This window comes from Acipenser ruthenus, chromosome 30 (assembly GCF_902713425.1).
Source record: "Acipenser ruthenus chromosome 30, fAciRut3.2 maternal haplotype, whole genome shotgun sequence".
NCBI classification, from domain to species: Eukaryota; Metazoa; Chordata; class Actinopteri; order Acipenseriformes; family Acipenseridae; genus Acipenser; species Acipenser ruthenus.
Window position 1 is genome coordinate 4,313,095 of NC_081218.1, and position 27,166 is coordinate 4,340,260.

At 41.8% G+C, this 27,166-nt stretch overlaps 1 protein-coding gene across 2 annotated transcripts in view; it reads left to right on the plus strand.

The window, feature by feature from the left end:
- The window catches only part of LOC117396849 (signal-induced proliferation-associated 1-like protein 3), a 125,311-nt gene that overhangs the window by 71,737 nt on the left and 26,408 nt on the right, over positions 1-27,166 (plus strand). For both annotated transcript variants that reach the window (XM_059004509.1, XM_059004510.1), the window contains 9 exons: positions 613-801; positions 1,791-1,965; positions 3,003-3,106; positions 7,327-7,484; positions 7,681-8,257; positions 8,874-9,148; positions 18,332-18,574; positions 20,948-21,097; positions 25,108-25,232. In XM_059004509.1, coding sequence (XP_058860492.1) covers positions 613-801; positions 1,791-1,965; positions 3,003-3,106; positions 7,327-7,484; positions 7,681-8,257; positions 8,874-9,148; positions 18,332-18,574; positions 20,948-21,097; positions 25,108-25,232 — 1,996 coding nt within the window. The remainder of the gene's footprint in view (positions 1-612; positions 802-1,790; positions 1,966-3,002; positions 3,107-7,326; positions 7,485-7,680; positions 8,258-8,873; positions 9,149-18,331; positions 18,575-20,947; positions 21,098-25,107; positions 25,233-27,166) is intronic.

Below are 27,166 nucleotides of genomic sequence, written 5' to 3' on the forward strand. Positions count from 1 at the left end.
GTTAGGATTGAATCACAAAGTTATAAAGCTGTGTTGTTAACCTCACACATATCCAGTTTGATTGCGAATGCAGCTGCCTCTATTCCACACAGTAACCTTAAAATCTTAAAAAACGTCTTCTTTTTCCAGCACCCAAGTATGATGCAGTCGTACACGATTAAAGTTAGGGGGCCTGTTTGGAGCTGTCCGCAAAATTGCTAGACACGTCCCTGTCTTGCTGACTGTACGTCACAGATGTGTGGAGTGAAGTAAACAGTGCTCTAGAGCAGCCATTTTGAAAAGAGCTTAGAAACAGACTTTTAAAGCTATAAGTATAAAAAGTTGTCAGGATGTTAACACTTGTGTGTTCTCCAGTCTGAAAAGGTTATGCATCAGCATCAGCTTTGTGTTGATTAGGTTAACTGTTGCTGTGGTCTAGCAAGTATCGTTGTTGCAGTCGATTACTATCACGTAATATTTAGTTTATTGCTATTGAATGGAATTGTATAACTTTTAGTAGTTTGACCTTTAAATATCCAGTAACAAATGGTTTCCAAGACACTGTTTGTGCTGCTGAGTGTGTTTCTCAGAGTGCTTTGGGACGTTGGGGTGAGCTGTCTCTGTGCTTTCCAGCTGCTGACTCTTCGAGGGGCGATCCTGGAGGACGCGGTGCCCTCCACCTCGAAGCATGGCACGGTGCGGGGGCTGCCCCTCAAAGATGTGCTGGAGTACGTCATCCCTGAGCTCAGCACCCCCTGCCTGCGGCTGGCACTCAACACCCCCAAAGTGACGGAGCAGCTGCTGAAACTCGACGAGCAAGGGGTGAGGGGCACCTGGGGTCTGCACTGTACAGGAAAATCCTGTTAGCAAAGAATAAATTAACTGCATGATAATGAAACAAGGAATGAAAACGTGAATGCAGCTGTCAGCTTTAAGTAGAGGTGTTCTAGCTAATGAAATGATCCAATAAACTATACCTGCCATGCTCATCCGTTTGCTATATACAGTCTTCATTTTAAAACAGCTACACTATTATGCTGGTTTAAAGAAAGTTCTCAGTTTGCTTGCCTTAAGATCATGTCACCCTGGCTTTGGGTTCAAAGCATGTTGGTTAAGAACAGGAACTCGGCACTGTTTTACTTTCTCCAGGTGGAAAGACCTCGGAATACAACAACTTTCTTTAGCCTTGATCTAATTTTTTTTAAAGCAAATACATGTTTGTACAGTGCTCCTTTATATCACTATAGTGGAGAGCCATTGTTGAAAGACTCTCCTGGAATTACCTGACCCACTCTCCTTCTAGCACTTGCTTTGCTTGTCTATCGCTTTGAACTAAACTCCCGACCACTGTTTAGCCAGGCTATTTATAGTTTAAAAACTGGTAATTAAAATGATCCATGAGTGGGAATGTTACCTTTATTTATTTATTTATTTTTTGAAAAAAATATAGCGTTGATTACATGGTGCTTTATGCATGGTTAATTCATGGAAAGTTACATTTTTGCTTCACTATATGTGCATTATAGAGAGGGAGTTATTTTATTTTTTATTTTAGTCAGATGTGTGTTGTTATGTGTCCCACAGCGCCCCCCACCCCCTCTCCCTCCCCAGGTTACAATGCTCATATTGTGTGTCCCCCGAGACCCACGTTATAGCGAGGGAGCACTGTAGTTAAAATGAAAATACATGTGTATGCTTGAGATCATATTGGGAATGGATGTGCATGGTGGAGACAGTGTATGGTACTATTTTGTTAGCTGCAGTTGCTATAAGAGTTCCAGGTTGGACTGACGGTTGTCTGTGGGTTACAGCTCAGTAAGAAGCGCAAAGTGGGGATCCTGTTCTGCAAAGCCGCTCAGAGCACAGAGGAGGAGATGTACAACAACGAGGAGGCAAGTCCTGGCTTCGAGGATTTCCTGTCCCTGCTGGGGGAGAAGGTGTGCCTGAAGGGCTTCTCCAAGTATGCTGCCCAGCTGGATACAAAGAGTGAGTGCATCCCTCCCACTCTCCCCCGCTGTAACACCTGGGCTTCACTTTCCAATAGTCATGCTGTGCACAGCCCTGGCATAGGGGCATTTTAACTCATTGAATCCTGCCTCTGAAGCTAATTAACAAATGTATATTGCCATCATTTCGTAGGTCTGCCTAAGTGAAAAGTGCACATTTTTCAGGAAAGGTGCATTTTTTAATGGTAGTTTATTTGAAGCTGTTAGAGAAGAATATTTATCAAATGCTCCTTGCAGATACTTCCGGTCAACTTCATAAAATCGCATGAAGGAAAAGCAGTGATTGGCACTCAAATACGAGCCACTGCGTCCTGCTTCTGGGAGTGTGAGTTCTTTTAAAGAGGATAAATGACAAACATTTAGAATGTTTGTTTATTTATTTATTTTAGACATTGTCTTCTGAAATGTTCAGAATTGTTTTCCTGCGAGGGCTCAAACTCCAAGAAGCAACACATGTGTGTTGGATGTATTCCATCAACAGGAAGTGCTGTGTGGAAAAGAGTACAGGAGACTTACAGGAGATTTATTTACAAGTGCTATAAAAAATACCATTAAAAATCCAATACACGTTGGGCATAATGTGTACCTCTTTCATATAAGAATATCTACGAGGCGATGGTAATACTTATTAGATGAGATTTACTGGAATTATTTTGTTAGCTATATGTACTTTGGTTACCAGGAAGTCGGGTACAGCACGGGACTGAAAACAGGCCCTCATAGGAAGCTGTTACTTTTAATGTCCAACAAAGAAAACAAAGGCTAAAAATCTTTCCAGTGTGGGAATGTCATGTCAAATTTGCTTTTAGTTCATTTGAAAGTAAACTGTGGTGTATTTACAAACTAGACGTGTCTGCTGAGAGCTGTGTGGAGGCCACAGGGGTGTTTTGACAGAAACAGGACATTAAATGCAGAGTGATTCTAAACAAAATGAATATATTTGTTTGGATATTTATTTAACAATTTTCAAATACTGTTTGAAATGCATATGTTTTTTTTTTTTGTTTTTTTTTTTAGCCGATTCGACTGGGACTCACTCGCTGTTCACTTCCTATCAGGATTACGAGATCATGTTTCACGTCTCGACAATGCTTCCGTACACGCCAAACAACCGTCAGCAGGTACGCACAGGGGAATCTCTTGAGATTGCACCCTAAAGCAGACCTGTATGGCCTGCTTCTGAATACTTATGTGTTTAATAGTTATGGTTTATATATGTATGGAGAGCATGCAAAGACGTTATGTGAGCCTTCCAATATACAACTGAGAAATGCCTGTGCTGGTAAAATAATGCATGTGTGAGGCTCGGAGCACCAGGGCCAGTCAACCAGCCGTCAGTCTGTCATTGAGGCTCGCAAAATAAAAGCCATGGTAATCTGTAATCGTTTAATCACTGTAACTGTATCTCTACATGCTGAGCAATATACAATAAGATAGTGTAGAGAGCACTCCTGTGTCTAAATCAGTAGCTTCTGGCTAATTTACTATCGGATTCCTCACTCCCTCACCCACATTAAATAGGAGGTGTGTCCCAGCCGTATTAGCTGTGAACTCATGCCAGTGAGTAATGCTGCAACATGTCATATTTGAATACCCAAAGTGCTGCAGGTATAGTTGAAATGCAATGTTTCAGGGAGCTATGCAAAGAAATGTGACATCCCGGGGTAAATGTCACAGTTTTTGCTTTGCTTTCAGCAGCTTGATACCAGAAGTTAGTTTGAGCCCTATTTACAAAACTGTGAGGACTGTTTTAAAGGATTTTTTTTGTTTATTTAAACCCAGCTTACATTTCACATAATAAAATAAGACAGAAATTCTAAAAGAAGTGTATTCTCATTTTGCAGAGCACCATCTAATTGCTAAAAGGAATGTTTCAAAAACATTCTTTTAAAAACATTCTTAAAACAGTCCTGAAGTTTTTGGGCTCAGGGATTGCTTGGCCTCCCAGTTGTATTTTCTGTCCAGCATTTTCAGTGCCTCGTCTTAACACATGAAACGAGCAGAAAGTAAGACACCTGTTGACAAATGCGAGACGCCTTTCCCAGGCCAAAAAAATTCAAAATAAACATTTCTTGAAATGTGGTGTTAGTGTTAACCAGAGGTACCATACAGTGCAGTATATTCATTAGTTTGTCATAGTTTTGCATCTGTGCAAGCGGGTACATACAATTCAATTCTACTACCGAAACTGTATATTTCTCTACTGTGATACAGTACTATATTGTACATTTAAATGCAATATTCAACCATAAAAAATACCTGTTCATGCTGCTGCTAACAGGAGTCTCAATAGCACTTTTCTCAAAGTCACAATTCACAAAATTACAGTCATTGAGCCTTTTATTCGCTTGTATTTTACATCAAGCGAGTGTCACATTGTTACCTGAAGCTTAGCGTGACCTTTCCTTACCTGAACTGTAAAAGGAATTGCTGCAGAATTGAAGGATGGTCTCTGTCTCCTGCAGATCTCCTGCTCAGATGAAAGCCGCGTGCTCTCCTCGCAGGCTTGTCGTGTGAATCAGAGTGTTTTATAGACTTTGTGTTTGTCTGTTACTTGTCATGGTGTCCTGCTGGTTTCTCCGCCTGAATGTTGTTGCACACTGCTTTGTAACTAAGTGGTCTTATTTTTTCCATGTTTATTGAATCCTGTGTCGGCCCACTTGTGCAATTTTGCACATTTTTCCTACTTTGCATCAATTGTGTTAATGCTGCTTAGCATTATGAGGTTTAATAATTAGTAAAACTCAGATAAAAAAAAGGGATTTAAAGTAGGAAAAATTACCTTAAAATGAGTCTGCACAGGCCTGCATAGGATTAGATACACATGTGATGAAAGACAATTTCATTTCTGAAAATATACCCTATTGTAATTACTAACAATATAGGACATATGTATGTTGTTCGCTATTTGACCATCTTGCAGACCCTTGTCCATTGCGACAGTAATGCAGGACAGGAGAGGTAACTCCAGCTGTGAGAATGTAACAAATCTACAGTGTTCTATTCCCCAACTTTCACGACTCACATTAGGCATCTTGACACCGGAGGACCCCCACCCATTCCCAACCCCAATGTGACATTTTGCTGTCCTTGCATCCCTCCCCTTTTCTTCTATAACGGTACACACTGTTAGCATGGGCATTGCAAATGAATGTCGTATCTGTACGATTGAGCTGAGGAGACTAAGATCAATCTGTAACTCGCCAGAATTCCCAGATACTGGGCTCTCGAGTGGCGCATCCGGTAAATGCACTCCGCTTGGAGTGCAGGATGCACTATAACCTGGAGATCGCCGGTTCGAGTCCAGGCTATTCCACTGCTGACCATGGACAGGAGTTCCCTGGGGGCGGCGCACAATTGGCCAAGCGCCGCCCAGGTGGGGAGGGCTGGGTCGGCCAGGGTGTCCTCGGCTCACTGCGCACCAGCGACCCCTGTAGAATGGCCGGGCGCCTGCGGGCTTGCCTGTAAGTTGCCTGGAGCTGCGTGGTCCTCCGACGCTGTAGCTCTGAGGTGGCTGCATGGCGGGCCTGCAGAGTGAAAAGGAGCGGACGGCTGACGGCACACGTTTCGGAGGAGGCGGGTGTCCGTCTTCGTCTCTCGCAGGGGTGGCAGTGGTGAGCCGAGTTGTAATAAAAATGATATTTATAAATAAATAATAAAATAAAAACAGGCTTTCCAAATTGGGGAGAAAAGGAGAAAAAATAATTGCCGATTCCAAATTTAAAAAATAAAAAAATAAATAATTCCCTGGTACTGTAAAATGTTAGGGATTATTGGAACATTAAAGGTTATCCAATAGTCATGTCTACCACTACAAAAGTGCAAAATAATTCAAACTGCTATTTGAAAGTATATGTTTTTAAGCTGAAATTGGCTCATCATTTCGAAGGCACTCCACTGCAGATGTTAAGTAATGTAACTCCTATACATTCCTGGCTGCATGTGAAGATCTGGGGAGAGTCACAGCTGCAGATTTCAGGAAGACTTTGTCACAGTATGACTTGATCCACTCTGCATACTGTCTGGGGCTAGCTTGCATGCTGTAGGCTTTGGTTGCTAACCTGCTATTAATAGCCGTCTCTTAGTGTCGCCCCGTGCTTGTTTGAGGCTGCTGTGCTAATGAGAGAAGGAATTCAGCTGAGGCACGATGAGAAATGGCATAGCCGTCATCCATCCTCAATCATCAAACATTCATAAACCAGACTGTCAGCTGGACTAATCACTTGTTTTTGTGAACCAAATCATACGTGTCCCTTCTGTTTTCCCTGTAGTCAGTGAAATTGAAACGGAGAGCTCAGCCTTTTCTCATTGCAGTGCTGCAACGCCAAACAACTTTGACAGGGACAGATCACATGCTGTTTGTATAGTCCATTAGCCTTTACAAATAAGAAGTCATCCTAAATACATATTAGTACAGTAGGTATTCACATATTAAAAGGGCCAGACAAAACAGAGGAGCTAGTACTGTATCACGCACTCTTTAAATATGTAGATCTGGATGATAATAATAATTCAGCTTCAGTATGTTCTGTTTCCTGACGATGTTTGTTTCCATCGCTTTGTTCCTTTCTTTTAAAAGGTTATTTAGTAAATGAAAGATACTGTAGCTGGCACAGTGGGCTGATGCACTAACATTTCACCACTATTGAAATTAGTTTATTGCAAATGTTGAGGTTGATTTAGTTTAGTAACTTATGTTAAGTAAATATTAAGAATTTAAGAACAGAAGAAAATGTACAAACTAGAGGAGGCCATTCAGTCCATCTAAGCTCCTCTGGTTCCAAACTGCTGATTTATCTCGAAAGTGGTCAAGTCGGGTTTTAAAAGACCCCAGTTGTTCTGCCTCAACAACATGATGACAGGAGGCATCCCATTCCATCCCCTCATCTCTGTGTCTGTCTCCACTTCATTTCCAACTGTGTTCTCTGGTCATGGTGTATGCACTGTGCTTACATTTTTGGGTCAGGTTAACTTAACTCCTTTTTAAGATTTTAAAAAAAACTTCAATCATGTCACTCCCTAATTTGTTCTTTGATCTAGGCTATACTATACATAAATAAAGTCCATAGATTTAACAAAACAATCCTAGTAAATCTTATCCAATATGTACAGTGCTTTATATATGAGGGTGTTCCAAGTCGTGTTTATTTTTCACATTTATTGGCCAGCTTATTGAGGTGACAGTAGTGGCTTTGAATTCAGATTTTATATACAATTGTTAATATTATTTAACTAGTCTCACATGACATGGGTAAAACTTGGGGTCTTGAAATTAAACTTCACTTTTTTCAAGTTCAATTGTTTAGAAAATTAAATGCAGTACCCCTGTTTTGTATTTCAGCTCCTCCGTAAAAGGCACATAGGAAACGACATTGTCACGATCATCTTCCAGGAGCCCGATGCCCTGCCTTTCACCCCCCAGAACATCCGCTCCCACTTCCAGCACGTGTTTGTCATCGTCCGAGTGCACAGCCCTTGCACAGAGAACGTCTGCTACAGGTGTGGCCATCTCCAAGCTGTTATTTTATAAACCAAATACTCTATGAACATTCATGGAATGCAATTATGTTATGAGGATGGCTATAAACAACCCAATCTTCCCCATTCGCTGCTCATTATGGAAATAACGACAGTACTGTGCGTCCTCTATTTATCTGATTTAAAAATACTGCACTTTTCCTTTTTTTCCCTGCAGTGTGGCAGTAACAAGATCAAAAGATGTGCCTCCGTTTGGGCCCCTGATCCCATGTGGAGTGACGTTCCGCCGTTCCGAGGTATTCCGGGACTTTCTGCTGGCTAAGGTGATTAACGCTGAGAACGCAGCGCATAAGTCTGAGAAGTTCCACACCATGGCGACTCGCACGCGCCAGGAGTACCTCAAAGACCTGGCAGAGAACTGCGTCTCCAACACCCCCATCGACTCAACAGGGAAGTTCAACCTCATCTCTCTGACCTCCAAGAAAAAAGAGAAGACCCGGGCGCGTGAGGGTGCAGAGCTGGGCAGTCTGGCCGCCATCACCTGGCGTGTCTCCTCTCAGGACTTCAGCCGCGCCGAGGAGATCGACTGCACCCTGGGCATCTCCAACGAGTTTGTGGTTCTGATCGACCAGGACACCAAGGAGGTGGTCTTCAACTGCTTCTGCGGAGACGTCATCGGCTGGACCCCTGATCGACTCGCCATCAAGATCTTCTACGGCCGCGGAGACCACATCTTCATCAGGGTGCCCGAGGACAGAGCAGAGGACATCAGGGAGATAGTGCAGAGGCTCAAGGTGAGAAGGCTTCATAACCAAACCAAACTCATGTACATATGTATGAAAACCATTTCAGGAACAAGAGAACGTAAGAAAATTCATGAACGTGTGTAAGACATTTGGCCCGTCTGTTCTTGTTCGGGTTCTTAGTAGTCAGTTTATCTAAAAAATGTCAGTTCTTAAAGGATCCCAATGATTCATCATCAACAACATGGTGAGGTGACCAATTACATACCCTCGCCACTCTCTGTGTGAAGAACCCAAACCAATACTTTAAGCACAGCACAGAAACCAGGACCAGAGGACACAGTTGGAGATTAAATGGATAGACTTAGAACAGATGATAGGGGACTCTTCTTCACACAGAACGTGGTCAGGGTATGGAATAGGTTGCCTTGCCATGTTGTTGGCGCTGAATCACTTGGATCCTTTAAAAGGTTTTGAGACCAGTTAGCTACTAGGAACCGGACAAGCACTGATGGGCTGAAAGACCTCCTCTAGTTAGTAGACTGTACGTTCTCATATGTTGCTATGATTGTTCGTTCTCATGTTGCTGTGGTTATTCGTTCTCATGTTGCTGTGGTTGTACGTTCTCATGTTGATTCCCGCCCCTCGCTCTGCTCGGGTTGCGCAGGTCATGACGAGTGGATGCGAGACGGTGGACATGACGCTGCGGCGGAACGGACTGGGCCAGCTGGGCTTCCACGTGAAGTTCGACGGCACGGTGGCCGAGGTGGAGGAGTACGGGTTCGCCTGGCAGGCCGGGCTGAGGCAGGGCAGCCGATTGGTGGAGATTTGCAAGGTCGCCGTGGTGACGCTGACACACGACCAGATGATCGACCTCCTGAGGACCTCTGTCACTGTCAAGGTGGTGATCATCCCGCCTCTTGACGACGGCGCGCCACGCAGGTAGCTTTTGGGTTTACTAGTCAATTACTGATTTGTTCGGGATAACCCTTATAAAAGTTTACCACGATAAATTTGTATGGAAATTCAGTAGTTCTCCCATGCTTTGCCCATGGTTATACTATGCATACTGTAGTGGTTTGCCATTTTTTTTTAATGTGCTTTACAGTGCTTATCTATGCTTTACAATGCTTGCACTCTGCTTTATTACACTTTGCTATGCTGTTGCTAGGGTAAACTTCATAAGGGAAGCCAATTGAAATATCTTACGTCTATCAAAAAGATAAAACTAGCATTCTGTATTGGCATCTATGCAGATTCTATATTCTTTATGGTTTCAATGGGAGAAAAATTAGACCCAGTACAATATTACATAATGTATTATTACTGTTTGTAGATATTCATGTTGTATATATTTTTAAAGAGCAACACGTACTGCCATTACATTTCCAAGTGTTAAAAATTTCAATTTTTACCTAAATCTTTTATGGTTGTGAAATATATAAATGTCAAATATAGGTAAGCTGTAGTGTTTATACTGTGGGATGTGTGCAATGTCAGGTTATAGGTTTCTCTAATATTTATTCAACATCTTTTCCATATACATATGCATATTGTGCACACGTACTGTTGTCTCCCAAATAAATTTTGGAGCGCAGAACTGTTAAAAGTCCCCTTGAGGATTGATTCCCTCATTCTTGAAAAGCAGGCTCCAGTGTTAGTTCCAGTTAAGTATATTCTTCAAGGCACTCGGTGTCAGAAGCCAAACTAGGATTCAAACCCAGGCAGTTCCTACTTGACCACACACATCATGACCAACTAGAGCAGTGACACCTCTTATATTCTTTTAAAAAAAAATCTGTATGATAAATATGATACTCATACTTGCAAAAGATGACTAAATTGTTACTGATGAACACGACTTACTGATGGAATCCAGTGGTCAAAAACCACCGTCCATGTCATTGTTTCCAGGAAGGATACCAGGTCTCTTAGTAGAACTCCAGCAGAGAGTCCATCATACATCAGCTGTTAGAGTTCATGTGGACTGTGATACACCCAGGCTACAGGCCCCCTGTGATACACCCAGGCTACAGGCCCCCTGTGATACACCCAGGCTACAGGGCCCCTGTGATACACCCAGGCTACAGGGCTCCTGTGATACACCCAGGCTACAGGGCCCCTGTGATACACCCAGGCTACAGGGCCCCTGTGATACACCCAGGCTACAGGGCCCCTGTGATACACCCAGGCTACAGGCCCCCTGTGATACACCCAGGCTACAGGCCCCCTGTGATACACCCAGGCTACAGACCCCTGTGTGATACACCCAGGCTACAGGGCCCCTGTGATACACCCAGGCTACAGGTTCCGGGGAGCTCAGGCAGAGCAGTGACCTGTGGTGCCGTTGGAGGAGAATTCAAGCCCTGGTTTGAGTATTCACTCAATGGGCTTGGTGGTACATTGGTGGTTAATAATAGGCAGATATACGTTTTGTTGTGTTTGACCGGGTTCTTTATTGGAACACCATCAAACCTGTTAATTATACAACAGCTGTCCAGTGTCAACAATAGGAAAGTGTACGGTGTGATTGACACCCATTTCAGCAGCTCGTCTCAAGCAAAGAATACACTGGAAATGATCGCATTTGTTAGCAGAGCCCCTGCAACCCGTTGAGTCAGCTCAGTAATAAATACAATATACGAAAAGGCGAGTATTGAAAAGAAACACGCCTATTTCTAATAAACAAACAGCAGAGCTCAAGGAGATTAGAATGCTACCCGAAATCTCCTTGGAGGAAAAGGTTTAGATTCTCACACTTAACGACTGAAGGATGATCACAGCGCTTTGAGCTGAAATGGTTGCAAGCAGCTTAGCTCATTAGGAGTCTTGCATGTTTTACAAAATCTGCTGGAACAGATTAAGCCTGAAGTACTTCTTTAACGATGTCATGTTCTAGGAGTGTTCTGAGGTGGTGAGCTGTTGTTTTGTCATGAACACGCCTTCTTGAATGTAGAGGACATGTTGGAACATTTCTGAGGTGTGAGCTATGAGTGTAAGTAGCAGCAACAAGCGAGAGTGCATTTTATTTCAGAGGTGGAATCTGTACATATGCTTTGTTTTGCTGTCAGATGCTGTATTGTGGTTCTGCAAGTGTCTGGCTTTAGTGATACAACAGTGCGATCTTCAGGTATAGTAGCATTAATAATGGACTAGCAGCTGCTTATAAAAGGTTTGTTTGCAATGTGCTGCATGCGTACTATATATATATATAATATATATATATATATATATATATATATATATATATATATATATATGTATGTATGTATATATATGTGTGTTCATGATTTCCGAATGGTATTGCGGTTTAGTGTTTTGCTATAACAGCATGTGTTACTGTATCACTGGATGAAGATGGAATTTAAGAGAGCTCTGTTTCTGAAATGTGGCAAAGATTTAAAGTGTTTTTTTGGGGTTTTTTTTGTGTGTGATTTTCCATTTCCTGGACTGCATGTGCAAGACTTCCTGGTGCGATTGCGTTATTGTCTGCCTTCATTGGCAGTGCAAGCAGCGCTAATGTAGTTCAGTGAAAAAGTGTGTGTTCATACCAGTTTATCAAAGCACAGAGCCAAGATACTCTAGAGATAGAGAAAAGTGTGAAATGTTTCACTAAGCGAGGTGTGAAAAGGCACAGACTGAAAGCATTCTTATCGGAAGTTCTAGTTTGAAAATTGTTATTTAATGGTTCCGCTCTCAAGTGAAAGTTACTCTCAATTTAGACCCCAAATAGTTTCTTTATTTTATCAAATATGAACCCCCACTGTGTTTTATCCAAAGCTTTTTCCCTAAGAGTTAGCAGCTTCAGATGACATTTTCATTGTTATTATCCTTGGTGTTTTATGGTGGTGAATTCTTTCTTGGGTCTGTTCCTCTGATTTTGAGTTCTCATTTTTAGGGTCCGTCTGTCTGTCACACCATATATGATAACTGTCATTCTTTTGCACCAATCTTCACCAAACTTTCACTGAACACTCCTAGCCTCTTATATTGCATTGGGCTATAATCTTCTTATTCTATGAATATTTTTAACCTCTACTTGCACCTATTCACCTTCTTACTTTGAGTAGTCCAAAAGCATTACAACATCACTTCACGTGGTGTCCGTCTACTGCACGCACACTGAACATACCTTAGAGACTGGAGAGCGGTCCGAAGTCCTTCAAGTTACATTGGGATAACTTTCACAATACATTTCACTCTAACCTTGCGCTTGTTATGGGATTGAGGACCCTCTGTATGTGCCTACAATGTTTGTTTTTTTTTAATCTGCCATTACTTGGATTTGAGCTTGTCTGGTGAATCCTAAATGCTGGCGCCTGAGCACCTTCCTTGTTCCATTCAAGTCATGTGACAATGTGACCTTTCAACTGCCAGGCTTCTCCAGGCAAGCTCCTATCTGCAAGGAAGAGGTAGAGAACTATGGCGACAGCTCCGAGCTGGAGCGACAGAACCTTTATGTTTACACTGAATCACTGGAATGTTTTAAAACCTGAATTGACAAAGTTTTTAGATCAACCAGCTGCTAGGAACTGGACGAGCACTGATGGGCCGAATGGCCTCCTTCTAAACGTACTCCTTTTCTCAGAAAGGATTTCCGGACTCTGGTTGGCTTATGATGTCTACAATTTAGCTGCAGAACCACTCCTGAATTTGATGGAGCTTTGCATGGATATATGTTACAGGGAGTTATTACACCGCCACAGAATGCAGGACATGGGGACCCACACTGCACCTGATCTGCTGTAGGATACATCTCAGGGACTGCTTGTCCAATTTCATGTCAGGCTAGTCTGCTCCACATGCTGTTGCTGTAGGTCATTGTGGCCTCCTTTTTTGACACCTGGCCTGGATTATGTATGTCCCAGGAAGTTGTTTTGAAACTCCATTGCGTGCTGTATTATATTCAAGTTATGAGAATATTAGTGTGGTGATGTAGAGCATGGGATTTGTTGTCTGGACCCTGGGGCTGCATTGTCCAAAACAGTAAAGGGCAGTTTTGTTTTGTTTGGTTTTAAGTCACTGTTTTATTAGATTCAAGGCATGTCTGAAAAATATGCTTTGAGCTGCAGGTTTTTTTAAACCTGAAACCACGCATAGTGAGCTGTTGTGTAGCCTGGTTCAGTGGTAACCTCTATATGATGATTATAATGATGAGATGTTCTTTTTGTAACCATTTTTTTTTTGTATAGTCTTAGTGTTAAGGTTCATAAAAAGTTCAATGTAGGATTCTCTAACAGTCTAAGACCCCATTCACACTTGCGATGTAAGATGGCACAGGGCTGCCTTTTCTCATATGTGAACACTTTTTGTTTGTTTGATAATAACCAAATCAATACATGTATAATAGATAAACATTAACACAGGCAACTTGGCTTGAAATTTACATAAACATACCTGTCTAATAAAACTGCTTCCGTTATTCAAGTTCAGTGTTGAATGAGGCTTCAGTTTACTGCAGTCAGTATCCAGAGCTGTTCAAAGATGCTGAAAACAATAACAAGCACCCCTAAAGATCGTGTCAAAGAGTTTGGCAAGGACGGATTTCACGCCGATGGTAATGTGCTGTTTTGTACTTCATGCAGCAAGGCTGTAGATTACACTTGCAGGCAGACCATTGTAGAACACGTGGGAAACGCTAAACATACATTGAATGAAAGGAAACCACAACAGCAGCAGTGTGGAGTAGTGGTTAGGGCTCTGGACTCTTGACCCCAGGGTCGTGGGTTCAATCCCTGGTAGGAGACACTGCTGTTGTACCCTTGAGCAAGGTACTTTACCTAGATTGCTCCAGTAAAAAAAAAAAAACCCAACTGTATAAATGGGTAATTGTATGTAAAAAATAACATGATATCTTGTAACAATTGTAAGTCGCCCTGGATAAGGGCGTCTGCTAAGAAATGAATAATAATAATAACAAATTTTAGGATTCTTTTCTGTGCTCAACGCCAGCGTCTCACAACAATCTGGGAACTATCTGTTTTATCAATTAATGGTGCTGGTAAGCTTGTAACTTGCTTAGAACTTGAAAGTGTAACAATTAGTATTTTCACTGTAATATTTCAATGCCTGTTATTGTGATTATTATTATTATTAATGTTAATCTACTGGTGATAGAGCCGTGGTTTGTTATGTATCGTGCATGTTGTTGACAGTGTATTTGATATATGACGGTGTCGTGCTGTATTTAGATTAGGGTGAGGGTTTTGTTATAGCCATATGTTCGGTAACACCGTGTAACAAATTTTTATTTTTTTTTGGTTCCTGGGTAGTAAGTGTTATTTCCTAATTGCTTATGCCTCAAAAGTATAGAAAATGGCTATTATTCCCCACAAACTTTGCTTTTGTGACCAGGTGTGATGGGGTGCAGCCTATTTTGTGGTGGTTCTGTGTTTTTTGTATTGTTTAGAGTGGATGTGAGTGAGTTTGGGGTGTGGTTCAGTGAATTTATGTGTGAGGAATGTGTGGAATGTGCCTGGGCTAATGAGGTGCGAATTGCCCAATTAGCCCAGGCACCTGTATAAAAGGGAGTGGTTGGGTATGTTAGGAGGAGAGTGTTTGTTAGGAGGTGAGTGTTTGGAACAGTGAAAAGACGTGTGTGAGAGAGTGAGTGATTCTTTCTGTATAGTTTATGTTTAAAGCCTGTTTTTGTGTTCGTCTTTTTGGTTGGCCACCGTGCCTTTTTATTTGTGTTTTGTTAATTAAAATATTTTGGTTTCACTGCACTTTCTGTCTCTGAGTCTTCCCTCTGCTGCTATCCTGCCACACCAGGACAGTGATATTTTGAAATTTACCTATTTTCCAGAACATTCCAGATAGATTCAGTGCTGAGTAACTTCTAGAACTTTCCAGTAATATAAATAGTAGTATAAATACAGGGGCCTTAAGCCCACCAGTTCAGTTTAGTTCCAGCTGCCTAAGTGGATACATATCTGCTTTTTTCTGAGATGGCATCAAGGTCATAAGAGACTTCAAAATGATGGCATTCCTGATGGGTCTCCAAGGCGGTTTTACCAAGTTTCCCTGCTATCTTTGCCTTTGGGACAGCAGGGACACCAAGGCGTACTACCACAGGCGGGACTGGCCACAGCGGACCGAGTTCTCTGTGGGGAGGAACAACGTCAAGTGGGAGCCACTGGTGGACCCCCGGAAGGTGCTGATGCCACCACTGCACATCAAATTGGGCCTTATGAAACAATTTGTCAGAGCTCTAGATAAGGAGTCGGCAGCCTTCAAGCACCTTCAAGACTTCTTCCCTAAGCTGTCTGAGGCAAAGGTCAAAGCCGGTGTGTTCGTCGGACCACAGATAAAGAAGATCCTGGAGTGCAATGAATTCCCCAAGAAGCTCACTAGTAAGGAGAAAGCGGCTTGGAACAGCTTTGTCGCAGTGGTTCGGGGCTTCCTGGGCAATCACAAGGTCGAAAACTATGTGGAGCTGGTTGAGACTCTGATGAAGAACTACGGCACAATGGGCTGTAGGATGTCCCTCAAAGTCCATATCCTTGATGCTCATCTTGATAAATTCAAGGAGAACATGAGAGCGTACTCGGAGGAGCAAGGCGAGCGCTTCCACCAGGATATACTGGACTTTGAACGCCGCTACCAAGGACAGTATAACGAGAACATGATGGGAGACTACATTTGGGGGCTGATTCGTGAAAGTGATTTACAATATAATCGTAAATCTTGAAAAACTACTCACTTCTAAATCTTTTGTAGTCATTTTTGTATTACTTTAGTATAAATACATGTTAATTTGGATTCATATGTTTTTTTCTGAATTTATGTGAACGAAAAGACACAAATTCGCCCGTTTTCTCATTGGAAATAGGTACATTTCAAAATATCACTGTCCTGGTCACAAAAGCAAAGTTTGTGGGGAATAATAGCCATTTTCTATACTCTTGAGGCATAAGCAATTAGGAAATAACACTTACTACCCAGGAACAAAAATTGTGTTACATAGTGTAATCTTCTAGAGAAGGGGTGATGCTAATGTTCAGTTTTTTATTATTATTTATTTCTTAGCAGACGCCCTTATCCAGGGCGACTTACAATTGTTACAAGATATCACATTATTTTTTACATACAATTACCCATTTATACAGTTGGGTTTTTACTGGAGCAATCTAGGTAAAGTACCTTGCTCAAGGGTACAGCAGCAGTGTCCCCCACCTGGGATTGAACCCACGACCCTCCGGTCAAGAGTCCAGAGCCGTAACCACTACTCCACACTGCTGCCCTATATACAATGGTTAGGGACTAAAGGATAATAAGGACAATGATGAGTAAACAATAGAATAGTTTAACAATCATGTTTATTCATGCAGGAAATATGTATAAATGAGAAGAAACATGTAATACATGAATGTTTATTGTAAATGGAATGAATGTTAAATAATTTTTGTATAAAATGATTCCAAGTGTAACCGGTTATTGAATAATGAATGAATTATTATTTAATGCCGTGTCTTTCCAGTAGTATTAGGTGGTCAGTCGTGAGCTTGTCTTGTGAACATCAGTCCTTGTATGTCCAACCTGTTAGTCATTTGCAATCTGACTGAAGTATCCGTTCCAAAAATAAATAATTATACTGTCAACACTAGCAAGTTTCCTGCGTTCTAAATACCTGCGTGTTCTTGAGAGAATAATGTTTAATATTATTTTATTTTAATATATACCATAAAATTGCTACTGTGCTGCATTGAAAAAAATAGATATTAATAAGAAACATCATCTGCTACAAATCGAGGATTACTGTATATCCCGGTAGCTCTTGCATTCTGAGTGCAGGCTATCGTTCCATTAAAAAAATTAAAAAAAACTAAAACAATTTGCCACATTTTTGGCCTGCTTTTCAGTCACATATGTGAACGCGCGAAGCCACCTTAAACCACGGGGTTGCAGACCTAAATATGGGGCGGCCATGGGCCAGCACAGTAGTGTGAATGGGGTGTAACTGTTAAAGTGAGCATGGATGGCTGTACACTCTAACAGTAAGAATGAACTCGTCTATACATAGCCACCTTCAAGCACGGCCTGCTGTAGCAACACAAGTAACCATGGTTACGTGTGCAGCCTTCAAGAATGGCCTAGAATGTAAGTAGGAGAGATCCACATCCTAGGACAGGACAGACACTCCACTTACCAGCTCATAATAAGCAATCCTGGCTAATGGACAGCAACAGGGCGATACTTACCACAGACTATGCCCACAAGTCAAGGTTTTGTTGAGATTATATAAAGATTGCAATCTGTTTATAGGAGTATCTAGTTCATTCGGTTAGGAATTGCCTCTGTTATTATGGAATTCTGGCAACAGCAATTGAAACAGTTGTTACAGTGTAGATAACTGTGTAACTGGCAAGAAATACCTAGCTCAGTAGCATCTTCGGGTTCTGAATAGTTGTATACTGTAAAAAAAAAAAAAAAAAAAAAAAAATAGGGCCGCTTGAGTTGTTTATGCATTCTAAACATTTCAATTCAAATAAAATAGCTGTCCACACCTGAAACAGAAAGTATATCTGTATATGCATGTGCAGTACATATTTACTGTATGCAACTGACAAACTGGATTTCAGTTAAATTGTACATCTAAATAATATTCTTCATGTAATCAGTTTCACGACTGAAATGTTTTAGCTGACAGCTGTGTGTTGGTGTTGATTTCCAGAGAATCTCAGTATTCAATAAGAACCACACTGGCTTCACATGCTCTCCACACCCCAGTGTGGTGACACGATGCAGCACTGAAGCCTGGACTCCCCTTAATGCAATCCGAGTACAGTATGCAGTTTCATTTTCTGACTTGCACATCAGAAAACAGAGACAGTGAATTTATAAAGGGCTCTTATACAGTAAAATATAATGCTTGTATTGTACTATCAACATGGCCTAACCGTGTATTATCAAGTCTTTAAATATTGAGGGAGCACTGTAGTATGGCATACAGATTCTAAATACAAAATAATAACCTTTACGCTTGTGTACAGCCGTAAGGTATTGTTAGGTAGCCACTGAAGATCACACAACTGTTAGTGGGACTCCAGATCTTGATAGAAGTAAGAATCGCATTCGGTTCAGTCTAACACTAAGCCCAGGTCTCAGAGATGTCGTGTGTTCCAGGGGCTTCTCTGAAGAGTATGAGATGAAGACGATGGAGCAGAAGCCTGAGCCGGAGAGCGTGCCCGCTGGGTACAGGGTGGCGTACCGAAGCCCTGCCTGGCAGTGGTCAAGCCCCTCCTCCCAGAATGCCTTGCAGCCCCAGAGATGGGCATCGCCGGGGAGGCCACAGCAGCCCATGGGCCGGCCGCAGAAGCCAGGGGCACCGATTCCATACAGAGAACCACAGCCAGTGCAGAGCAAACGGTAAGCAGTGTGGTGCAGCTGGTTAATGCACCAGCCTTTCACCTCTGTCACAAGTGAAGTAAAGGTTATAATCTCAATTTAGCCCACCCCACACTTCAGCACTACTGGCACAGATCAACTTTATGTACCATTTCAAACATTCCAAGGATTGTATGGGCATAGGAACTGAACTCCTCCCTCACCGCCTAAGAAAAAGGGTGCTCCCTCCAGTACACGGCAAGCTTGAGGCATGGAGACTGAACTGCTCCCTCACCTAGGGTTACCATATACGTTATTACAGTTTGGCACAGTTCAGGCTTTTTAATTTGCATCACATTGCATTCTGGTAAACATAGTGAAATGTAGTGAAAGTGCTGTGAAAGGTACCTGAGACAGGTAAAACGTACCTGAATACATTGCAAAGTAAGTTGAAAAGCCTGAACTGTGCCAGTGTACATTGAGTCATATGGTAACCTGACCCTCACCCCCCAAGGAAAGGAATGGTCCCTCTAGCTCAGGGCAGACTTGAGGCCTTTGCATTGTTTTTTACTGTTTGTATTTAATGTACTATGCCCTGTATATCACTGTATTTAATGTATTATGCATTGTTCCTCACTATCTTGTAAAGCTTTTTGGGATGGTGGTCCACTATGAAAGGCGATATATAAAATTGATTGATTATTAAGGTCAGGTTTGTTGAGGGACATTAGAGATTCTACAGTGATAAAGGATGTAGTCATTTCAACTTTACAGTGCTGAAGTGTGTTTTTACTTTGAAAAATTGTAAGAATAAATCCTGTTTGTGTGTTTTACCCTTCAGCAGTTCTGGGATTATCCTGTTTGTGTGGTTTACCCTTCAGCAGTTCTGGGATTATTCTGTTTGTGTGGTTTACCCTTCAGCAATTCTGGGATTATCCTGTTTGTGTGGTTTACCCTTCAGCAGTTCTGGGATTATCCTGTTTGTGTGGTTTACCCTTCAGCAGTTCTGGGATTATCCTGTTTGTGTGGTTTACCCTTCAGCAGTTCTGGGATTATCCTGTTTGTGTGTTTTACCCTTCAGCAGTTCTGGGATTATCCTGTTTGTGTGGTTTACCCTTCAGCAGTTCTGGGATTATTCTGTTTGTGTGTTTTACCCTTCAGCAGTTCTGGGATTATCCTGTTTGTGTGGTTTACCCTTCAGCAGTTCTGGGATTATTCTGTTTGTGTGGTTTACCCTTCAGCAGTTCTGGGATTATCCTGTTTGTGTGGTTTACCCTTCAGCAGTTCTGGGATTATCCTGTTTGTGTGGTTTACCCTTCAGCAGTTCTGGGATTATCCTGTTTGTGTGGTTTACCCTTCAGCAGTTCTGGGATTATCCTGTTTGTGGGGTTTACCCTTCAGTAGTTCTGGGATTATCCTGTTTGTGGGGTTTACCCTTCAGCAGTTCTGGGATTATCCTGTTTGTGGGGTTTACCCTTCAGCAGTTCTGGGATTATCCTGTTTGTGGGGTTTACCCGTCAGCAGTTCTGGGATTATCCTGTTTGTGGGGTTTACCCTTCAGCAGTTCTGGGATTATCCTGTTTGTGTGGTTTACCCGTCAGCAGTTCTGGGATTATCCTGTTTGTGTGGTTTACCCGTCAGCAGTTCTGGGATTATCCTGTTTGTGTGGTTTACCCATCAACTGTTCTGGGATTATCCTGTTTGTGTGGTTTACCCTTCAGCAGTTCTGGGATTATCCTGTTTGTGTGGTTTACCCTTCAGCAGTTCTGGGATTATCCTGGTTTTGTGTTTTACCCTTCAGCAGTTCTGAGATTATACTCTTCTTGCAATAACCAAGCTTCATGGGGTTTTGTTGTATACTTTTGTGTAATTCTGCCTCTTGGCTGACATCTCTTATATTGTGATGTAAAAATGCAGCTAATTAAATTTTTTAATCCAACATTCTTGCTTTGAATTTTAAAATACTGTCTTGGAACTTCAGAACGTATTTGTCATGTGGAGTCATTTACTGTATAATCACATTTATATTAGTATTAATCATATGAAATTGTCCATCGGGGGCTAGTTTCACAAAGCAGTTCTAATGCTAAATCAAATCCTTTAATCATATAGACTTGCTGAGTGGATTTCTAATAAACTTTATCCTTCTATCTTAAAATATTGTTTTTTGAAACAGGGGACTATAAGTTAGTTTATTCGCTCTCAGCCTGCTAAATGCTGGCAGTGCTTTGTGAAATTGGCCCCAGAGTTAAGCTGTATACCTCAGAAAATGAGAACATTTTAATTTGCACCTAAGTTAACCGATTAGGATTCTACTTTTCAGAAAAATGAAAGCAGCTGTAGTAGACGTCGCTGGTCCTTTCCTACCTGAAGATATTTGTGTCCAATCTGGTAACTGGCTGACTTGTCTTTCAGGCCTGTGAGTTTCCCTGAAACCCCCTATAGCAACACATCCCCTGGAGGGGGCGACAGAGGGCAGCCCTACAGGAACACCTCGGGCAGCTTCTCGACCCCGGGCTCCGGCGCAGGGGTGGCACTCACCCGCTACAAACAGTCCTCCGACAGGTGTGCCTTTAGATAGTATCTACATCGCAAAGAGACTCCAATGTGTTAGGAATGCATTTCCACTGGTTCTTCAAACCCTATATCGTTTTTGTTTCAACCAAGTTACAATGGAATATGTCACAATTGAAGCCATCCATGCAACTTGCAAATAAGAGACTTAAATAACTGTGTCCGAGTATCAGATCATGTTACTGCAACATCGTCCCAGCATTTGCAGTGTCTTGCAAAAACTAGCTGGCATGACCTACTACTGTTTAATGTATATGCTAGAAAATGAACAGGAACCATGTTTGTACTTATTGTGTATCTTTTAGAAAATGTTATCGGAGACATACTTCATGTAATCGGCACTTCTTTACACAGAGAGTGGTGAGGGGGTGGAATGGGTGACCTGGTCATGTTATTGCTGAATCACTGGGATCCTTTAAGACCCAACTTGACAACGTTCTGATCAGCTACTAGGAAGTGGACGAGCATTGATGGGCCACATGGCCTGCTCTAGTTTGTAAAGTTTATTCTGATGTTATTAAACAGTGTGCAATTTAACATACCACTAATATTAATATTTATGAGACCTTGGAAAGGTATTACCAATATTTATTACCCCAGCAGTACATGCTAGTTTTATATAGGTGATAGAAAGCGTGCAGTAAAGTCTTCATGCCAGGACTATATATTGTCAGAGCTCCACACTGGTGGAATAGTACACTATTGTTGTATCTGAGTCCCTTTCAGATGGCATTTTGCAGGCATATCATGGTCTGGTGATGCTTTAGTAGTGCCAGTGCCCCTTGTGGTGACTCCTGATATTTGCATTGCACTGTGTCTCATTGCCACACACCACATTCACTGTCAACATGCTTGTGAAACTCATACAGAACAGCCACTACACGACACACGCTTATAACACACTGCATTAAACTCGCTACCCTAATTAGAGTAGGATTAATGTAACAGATTTGTATTCGCAGTGTCCTAGTATTTTGCTGTGTGTGTTTGTGTGAATTCCTATTATTTTGCACAAGATTGCTCTGAGCATAATCAGACCGGTTAGTCAATGCAGCTTACCCTCCATCAGTGCAAGTTCAGTCTCGCCTCCCCTTTGTGCTCCTACATGTGTATGTAAAAAAAACAAATTTAGTATTGCAATGGCATACTATTTAGCATATGTAATTAAAAACGGGTTGCTCTGCTTTTCCACTCATGACCTGTGCTGTTATTGTCTGTAACAGAACTAGTGTTGTCTGTCTCAAAAATAATCTCTACAAGGGAACAGCGATCAGCTATGCTGCTCAGGGGCACTGTCAAGTCCTTTCTATTGATTCTCAGAACAGCGAAGCACCAGCAGTTGCGTGGGCTGGAGCTCCAAATCCTGCCTCAGTCCTGCCCTGGACTGACCACCCTTCCTCTTAGGGGAGAGGGAGCACTTCACTTCAGTTTCTGTAATTGGCCCGACTGGCTATGTTTCAGCTACCAAAATAATGTTTCATATAACAAGCCCCCCAGAGGTGAAAGGCTGTCAAGCAGTGGCTCTTGAGCTAAAAACGACTCGCTCAGCTCCACAATAGAAAGAATGGTGGTAAAGTGGGGTATCAAATTCAAGGGTTTGAAAAGTCTATAAAGGCAATCATTAAAGGTTGTCTGTGGCAGAAGCCTGTCATAATGCAGCAACGTGGAAGTGTTTAAACATGGTTAATGGGCACCAATATACATATTTGAATCTCTTTTAAAACATAAATAAATAAATAAATAAATATGGCTGCAATTAATTCAGCATTTAGGTTTAGTAAACAACCTTATTTTATGATAGTCTTTCTTTCCCCGCCCCCACAAGTAATATATATATATATATATATATATATATATATATATATATATATATATATATATATATATATATATATATATATATATATATATATATATATATATATATAATTTGTTTTATCTCTTTTAACCAAAATGACTAGTGCATTGACTGAAAGGATGTTAAATATGATACTAATAACATACTATATAATACAATAATAATATTTTTGGTTTTGGTGATCTGCAGGCTTGTTTATATCCCGATCAAATATCCTGTCCTTTAAGCCCATCCTCTTATCTCTGCTTGGGAAGCTCCCCAATGGAAGATCATATTGTATTAGAGAGGCTTTTGTAGCTCTTCTGTATGCAAAGATAATTTTCTGATGAATTTGTTTTTCTCCAGATTTTTTTTGCTTTTATTTAAATATGTAGTGGAGTAAACACTATTTAATATTTATACTTTGATAAAGGCTGCTGTCGCATTCAATAAATGGTAAAGTCTGCATGGCAATTTGTGAAACGGATACAGTTCTGAAAGCATGTATAGAATCTGTGACCTAGAAAAAACTATTGCTGCAGATTAGGTACTTGCAGATTATTTTCTCAAACACAGAACATGCTTTTCAATGGCATTACATCCAAAGACTCTGTCTGGATGAAATGTTGCGAAATAGTAACGTTGATCAAGTTCAAAACACCTTGGGCTGTGTTTTAATGATCTGAGCAGACCTGCTGCACCACAGCACTGAACCTTGTAAACATGCCCTGTTAAAACATAAGAACATTTACAAATGAGAAGGAGGCCGTTTGTCACATCAGCGCTGCTGCAGTTCCTCGTAGAGGATTAATCTCAAAACCAATTCGGGTTGTAAAGGATCCCAATGATTCAGCATCAGCAACATGGCTGGATAACCCATTCCACACCCTGACCTCTCTCTGTGTAAGTGTCCCCTCCTCTCTGTACTACTCAGTTTCTGAGTCCTGGTTTCAGTGCTGGATCTCCTCTGAATGTTGCAGATTGCTTCTCGCTGTGTTTTTGTTGTATTTACGAATGTTATTGACAGGCAATTTGGAAGCGTACCCTCTATTCTATCCTTTAGGAAATCTAATTGAAGCCTAACTCTTAAGGCGATTGATAATTCATGTTTAAGAAACGCTGTTGATTTGCATATTTTTTTTTTTTTTAGATCTCCTTTGGTCACCATTTTTTAATTACATTTTTAGACATTTTAAAACAGTTCGAAAAGTTGCCCTGCTAAAAGTTTTTTTTTTTTTTTTTTTTTTTTTTTTTGTAATTAAGTTTTTATTGAAAATTTATATACAAAGTGAACAGAAAGACCCTGGAAAAATTTCCCTCACCCCACCCCGCCCCCTCCCGCCCCTCCCACCCCCTCGTTACATGGGGTTGACGACAAATAAATGAGCAATGCATACTGATTACAACAATAGTAACTTCTTAATTGCAGTTGCCGAGTCTCTCCACATCAGCAAAGTGGAAGCTTTAGCTCCGTTGATTCTGGCTGAGGACATCTCCAAAAAAATAATGTCTAAAAACACCTGTAGCCAGTGCCGCAAGGAGAGTTGATGAGGAGGGAGCCAGCGCTGCACAATCATTTTTTTTGCAGCAGTCATACTTGCCAGCCACAGTCTATGTTCATTCTCAGAGAGAGGAAATTTAGAAACATCACCCAGGAGAAGAAAGGCAGGGTCAAGTGGGAAGCACCTCCCCATAATGGCAGAAATTGTTGATTTGCATATTAATAGTGCACCACTCGACTCATTTATCATATTTGTGAAGCACTTCCGTTTCTTCAAGCAAAGACTCCAGTCTGAATTGGCATGTATTAAAAATGTAGGCTTCATTCTTAAAGGTGCTTTCAGCTGAGTTTTTAGTACCAGTATTTTCGCTTTCATGTTTTTGATTATTGTGTTTGACTGTGAGCTAATACAGCTTCTTTCCAGCAATCCCCAGCTGAAATGTACACCCTATAGACAAAACAATATAATGCAAGACAACACAATGCAATATTCACAGGCCTAGTTTGGGGCTGGCTTCTATACAGAGCCAGGGTCCACTCACCCTGTCACAAGCATGTAGTCCTGCATTTCAAGGTTAATTACCATTAGGAATAGTGATCAACTGATATTATAAACGTTGCTGGTGTATTTGACTGAGTGTCTTGTTTTGTGTGTGTCTGCAGGTACGGCACACCACAGCGGCCTCTGATCGGCTACGAGCAGCACGTCAGCCATGAAGTGATGTCAAGTGGAGACTCGTCATCCGGCTTTACCAGCCAGGAGAGCACCATGGAGAGGACTAAACCAGGTACAGTGCAGGCAGGGCTCCACACACTCATGAAGAGAACTAAACCAGGTACAGTGCAGACAGGGCTCCACACACTCATGAAGAGGACTAAACCAGGTACAGTGCAGGCAGGGCTCCACACACTCATGAAGAGAACTAAACCAGGTACAGTGCAGGCAGGGTTCCACAGACTCATGAAGAGAACTAAACCAGGTAAAGTGCAGACAGGGCTCCACACACTCATGAAGAGAACTAAACCAGGCACAGTGCAGACAGGGCTCCACAGACTCATGAAGAGAATTAAACCAGGCACAGTGCAGACAGGGCTCCACACACTCATGGAGAGAACTAAACCAGGTACAGTGCAGGCAGGGTTCCACACACTCATGAAGAGAACTAAACCAGGTACAGTGCAGGCAGGGCTCCACACACTCATGAAGAGAACTAAACCAGGCACAGTGCAGACAGGGCTCCACACACTCATGAAGAGAACTAAACCAGGCACAGTGCAGACAGGGCTCCACACACTCATGGAGAGAACTAAACCAGGTACAGTGCAGGCAGGCCTCCACACACTCATGAAGAGAACTAAACCAGGTACAGTGCAGGCAGGGCTCCACACACTCATGAAGAGAACTAAACCAGGTACAGTGCAGGCAGGGTTCCACAGACTCACGAAGAGAACTAAACCAGGTACAGTGCAGACAGGGCTCTACACACTCATGAAGAGAATTAAACCAGGTACAGTGCAGGCAGGGCTCCACAGACTCATGAAGAGAACTAAACCAGGTAAAGTGCAGACAGGGCTCCACACACTCATGAAGAGAACTAAACCAGGCACAGTGCAGACAGGGCTCCACACACTCATGAAGAGAACTAAACCAGGCACAGTGCAGACAGGGCTCCACACACTCATGGAGAGAACTAAACCAGGTACAGTGCAGGCAGGCCTCCACACACTCATGAAGAGAACTAAACCAGGCACAGTGCAGGCAGGGCTCCACAGACTCATGAAGAGAACTAAACCAGGTACAGTGCAGGCAGGGCTCCACAGACTCATGAAGAGAACTAAACCAGGCACAGTGCAGACAGGGCTCCACACACTCATGAAGAGAACTAAACCGGGCACAGTGCAGGCAGGGCTCCACAGACTCATGGAGAGGACTAAATTATATTTCAGTGCTCATGACTTTACATTCCAGTGGGGAAAAATGGTTTGCTAACAAGGAACGTCCCTCGATGGGCCGAATGGCCTTTTCTCATTCTCAAACTATTTCTTATGCAGAGTGGCAATGGGACAGCTGCTGTGCTAGACCGGCATTTATTTTTTAAAAGTAATAGAACACAACATTTCAGCAGTGCACGTCCATTTCCTGATCGAACATGGGAAAGGCAGTAATCGATAGATAATCGATGCATTGAGAACTTTTGCAATACTAAAATGAATGAGTAAACTTGTTTCAAAAGCCTTCAAATGTTATTAGATTCTATGCTATTGCAAGAAAAACAGAATACCCGTGTAATTTTCACGGTCATGTGTATGAACGTACACATATATTCTTGTAATACAAGCCTTCCTACCTCGTAATTCTGCACAGTGCAGACAGGGCTCCACAGACTCATGTATATGAACGTACACATATATTCTTGTAATACAAGCCTTCCTACCTCGTAATTATTTACTATCTTTAGCTTTTATACAGACACCACTGGCTTTTGTGTTGGTTCAAGGTTCAAACAAATGACAGAAGGATTTTAAACTTTTTAAAAGATCATACAAATTAAAATACAAAAAAAACAAACCCTTGCTGATATAAACCTCACAAAGTTGCACAACGTTCAGTGGTAGAAACAAGCTACTTTACCCAATGATGTAGTCGTCTTTGATGTATAGATATATTATATATTGTGAAATTAAAGGTATAATTGCCAGGCTTTAAAAAATGGTATTATTA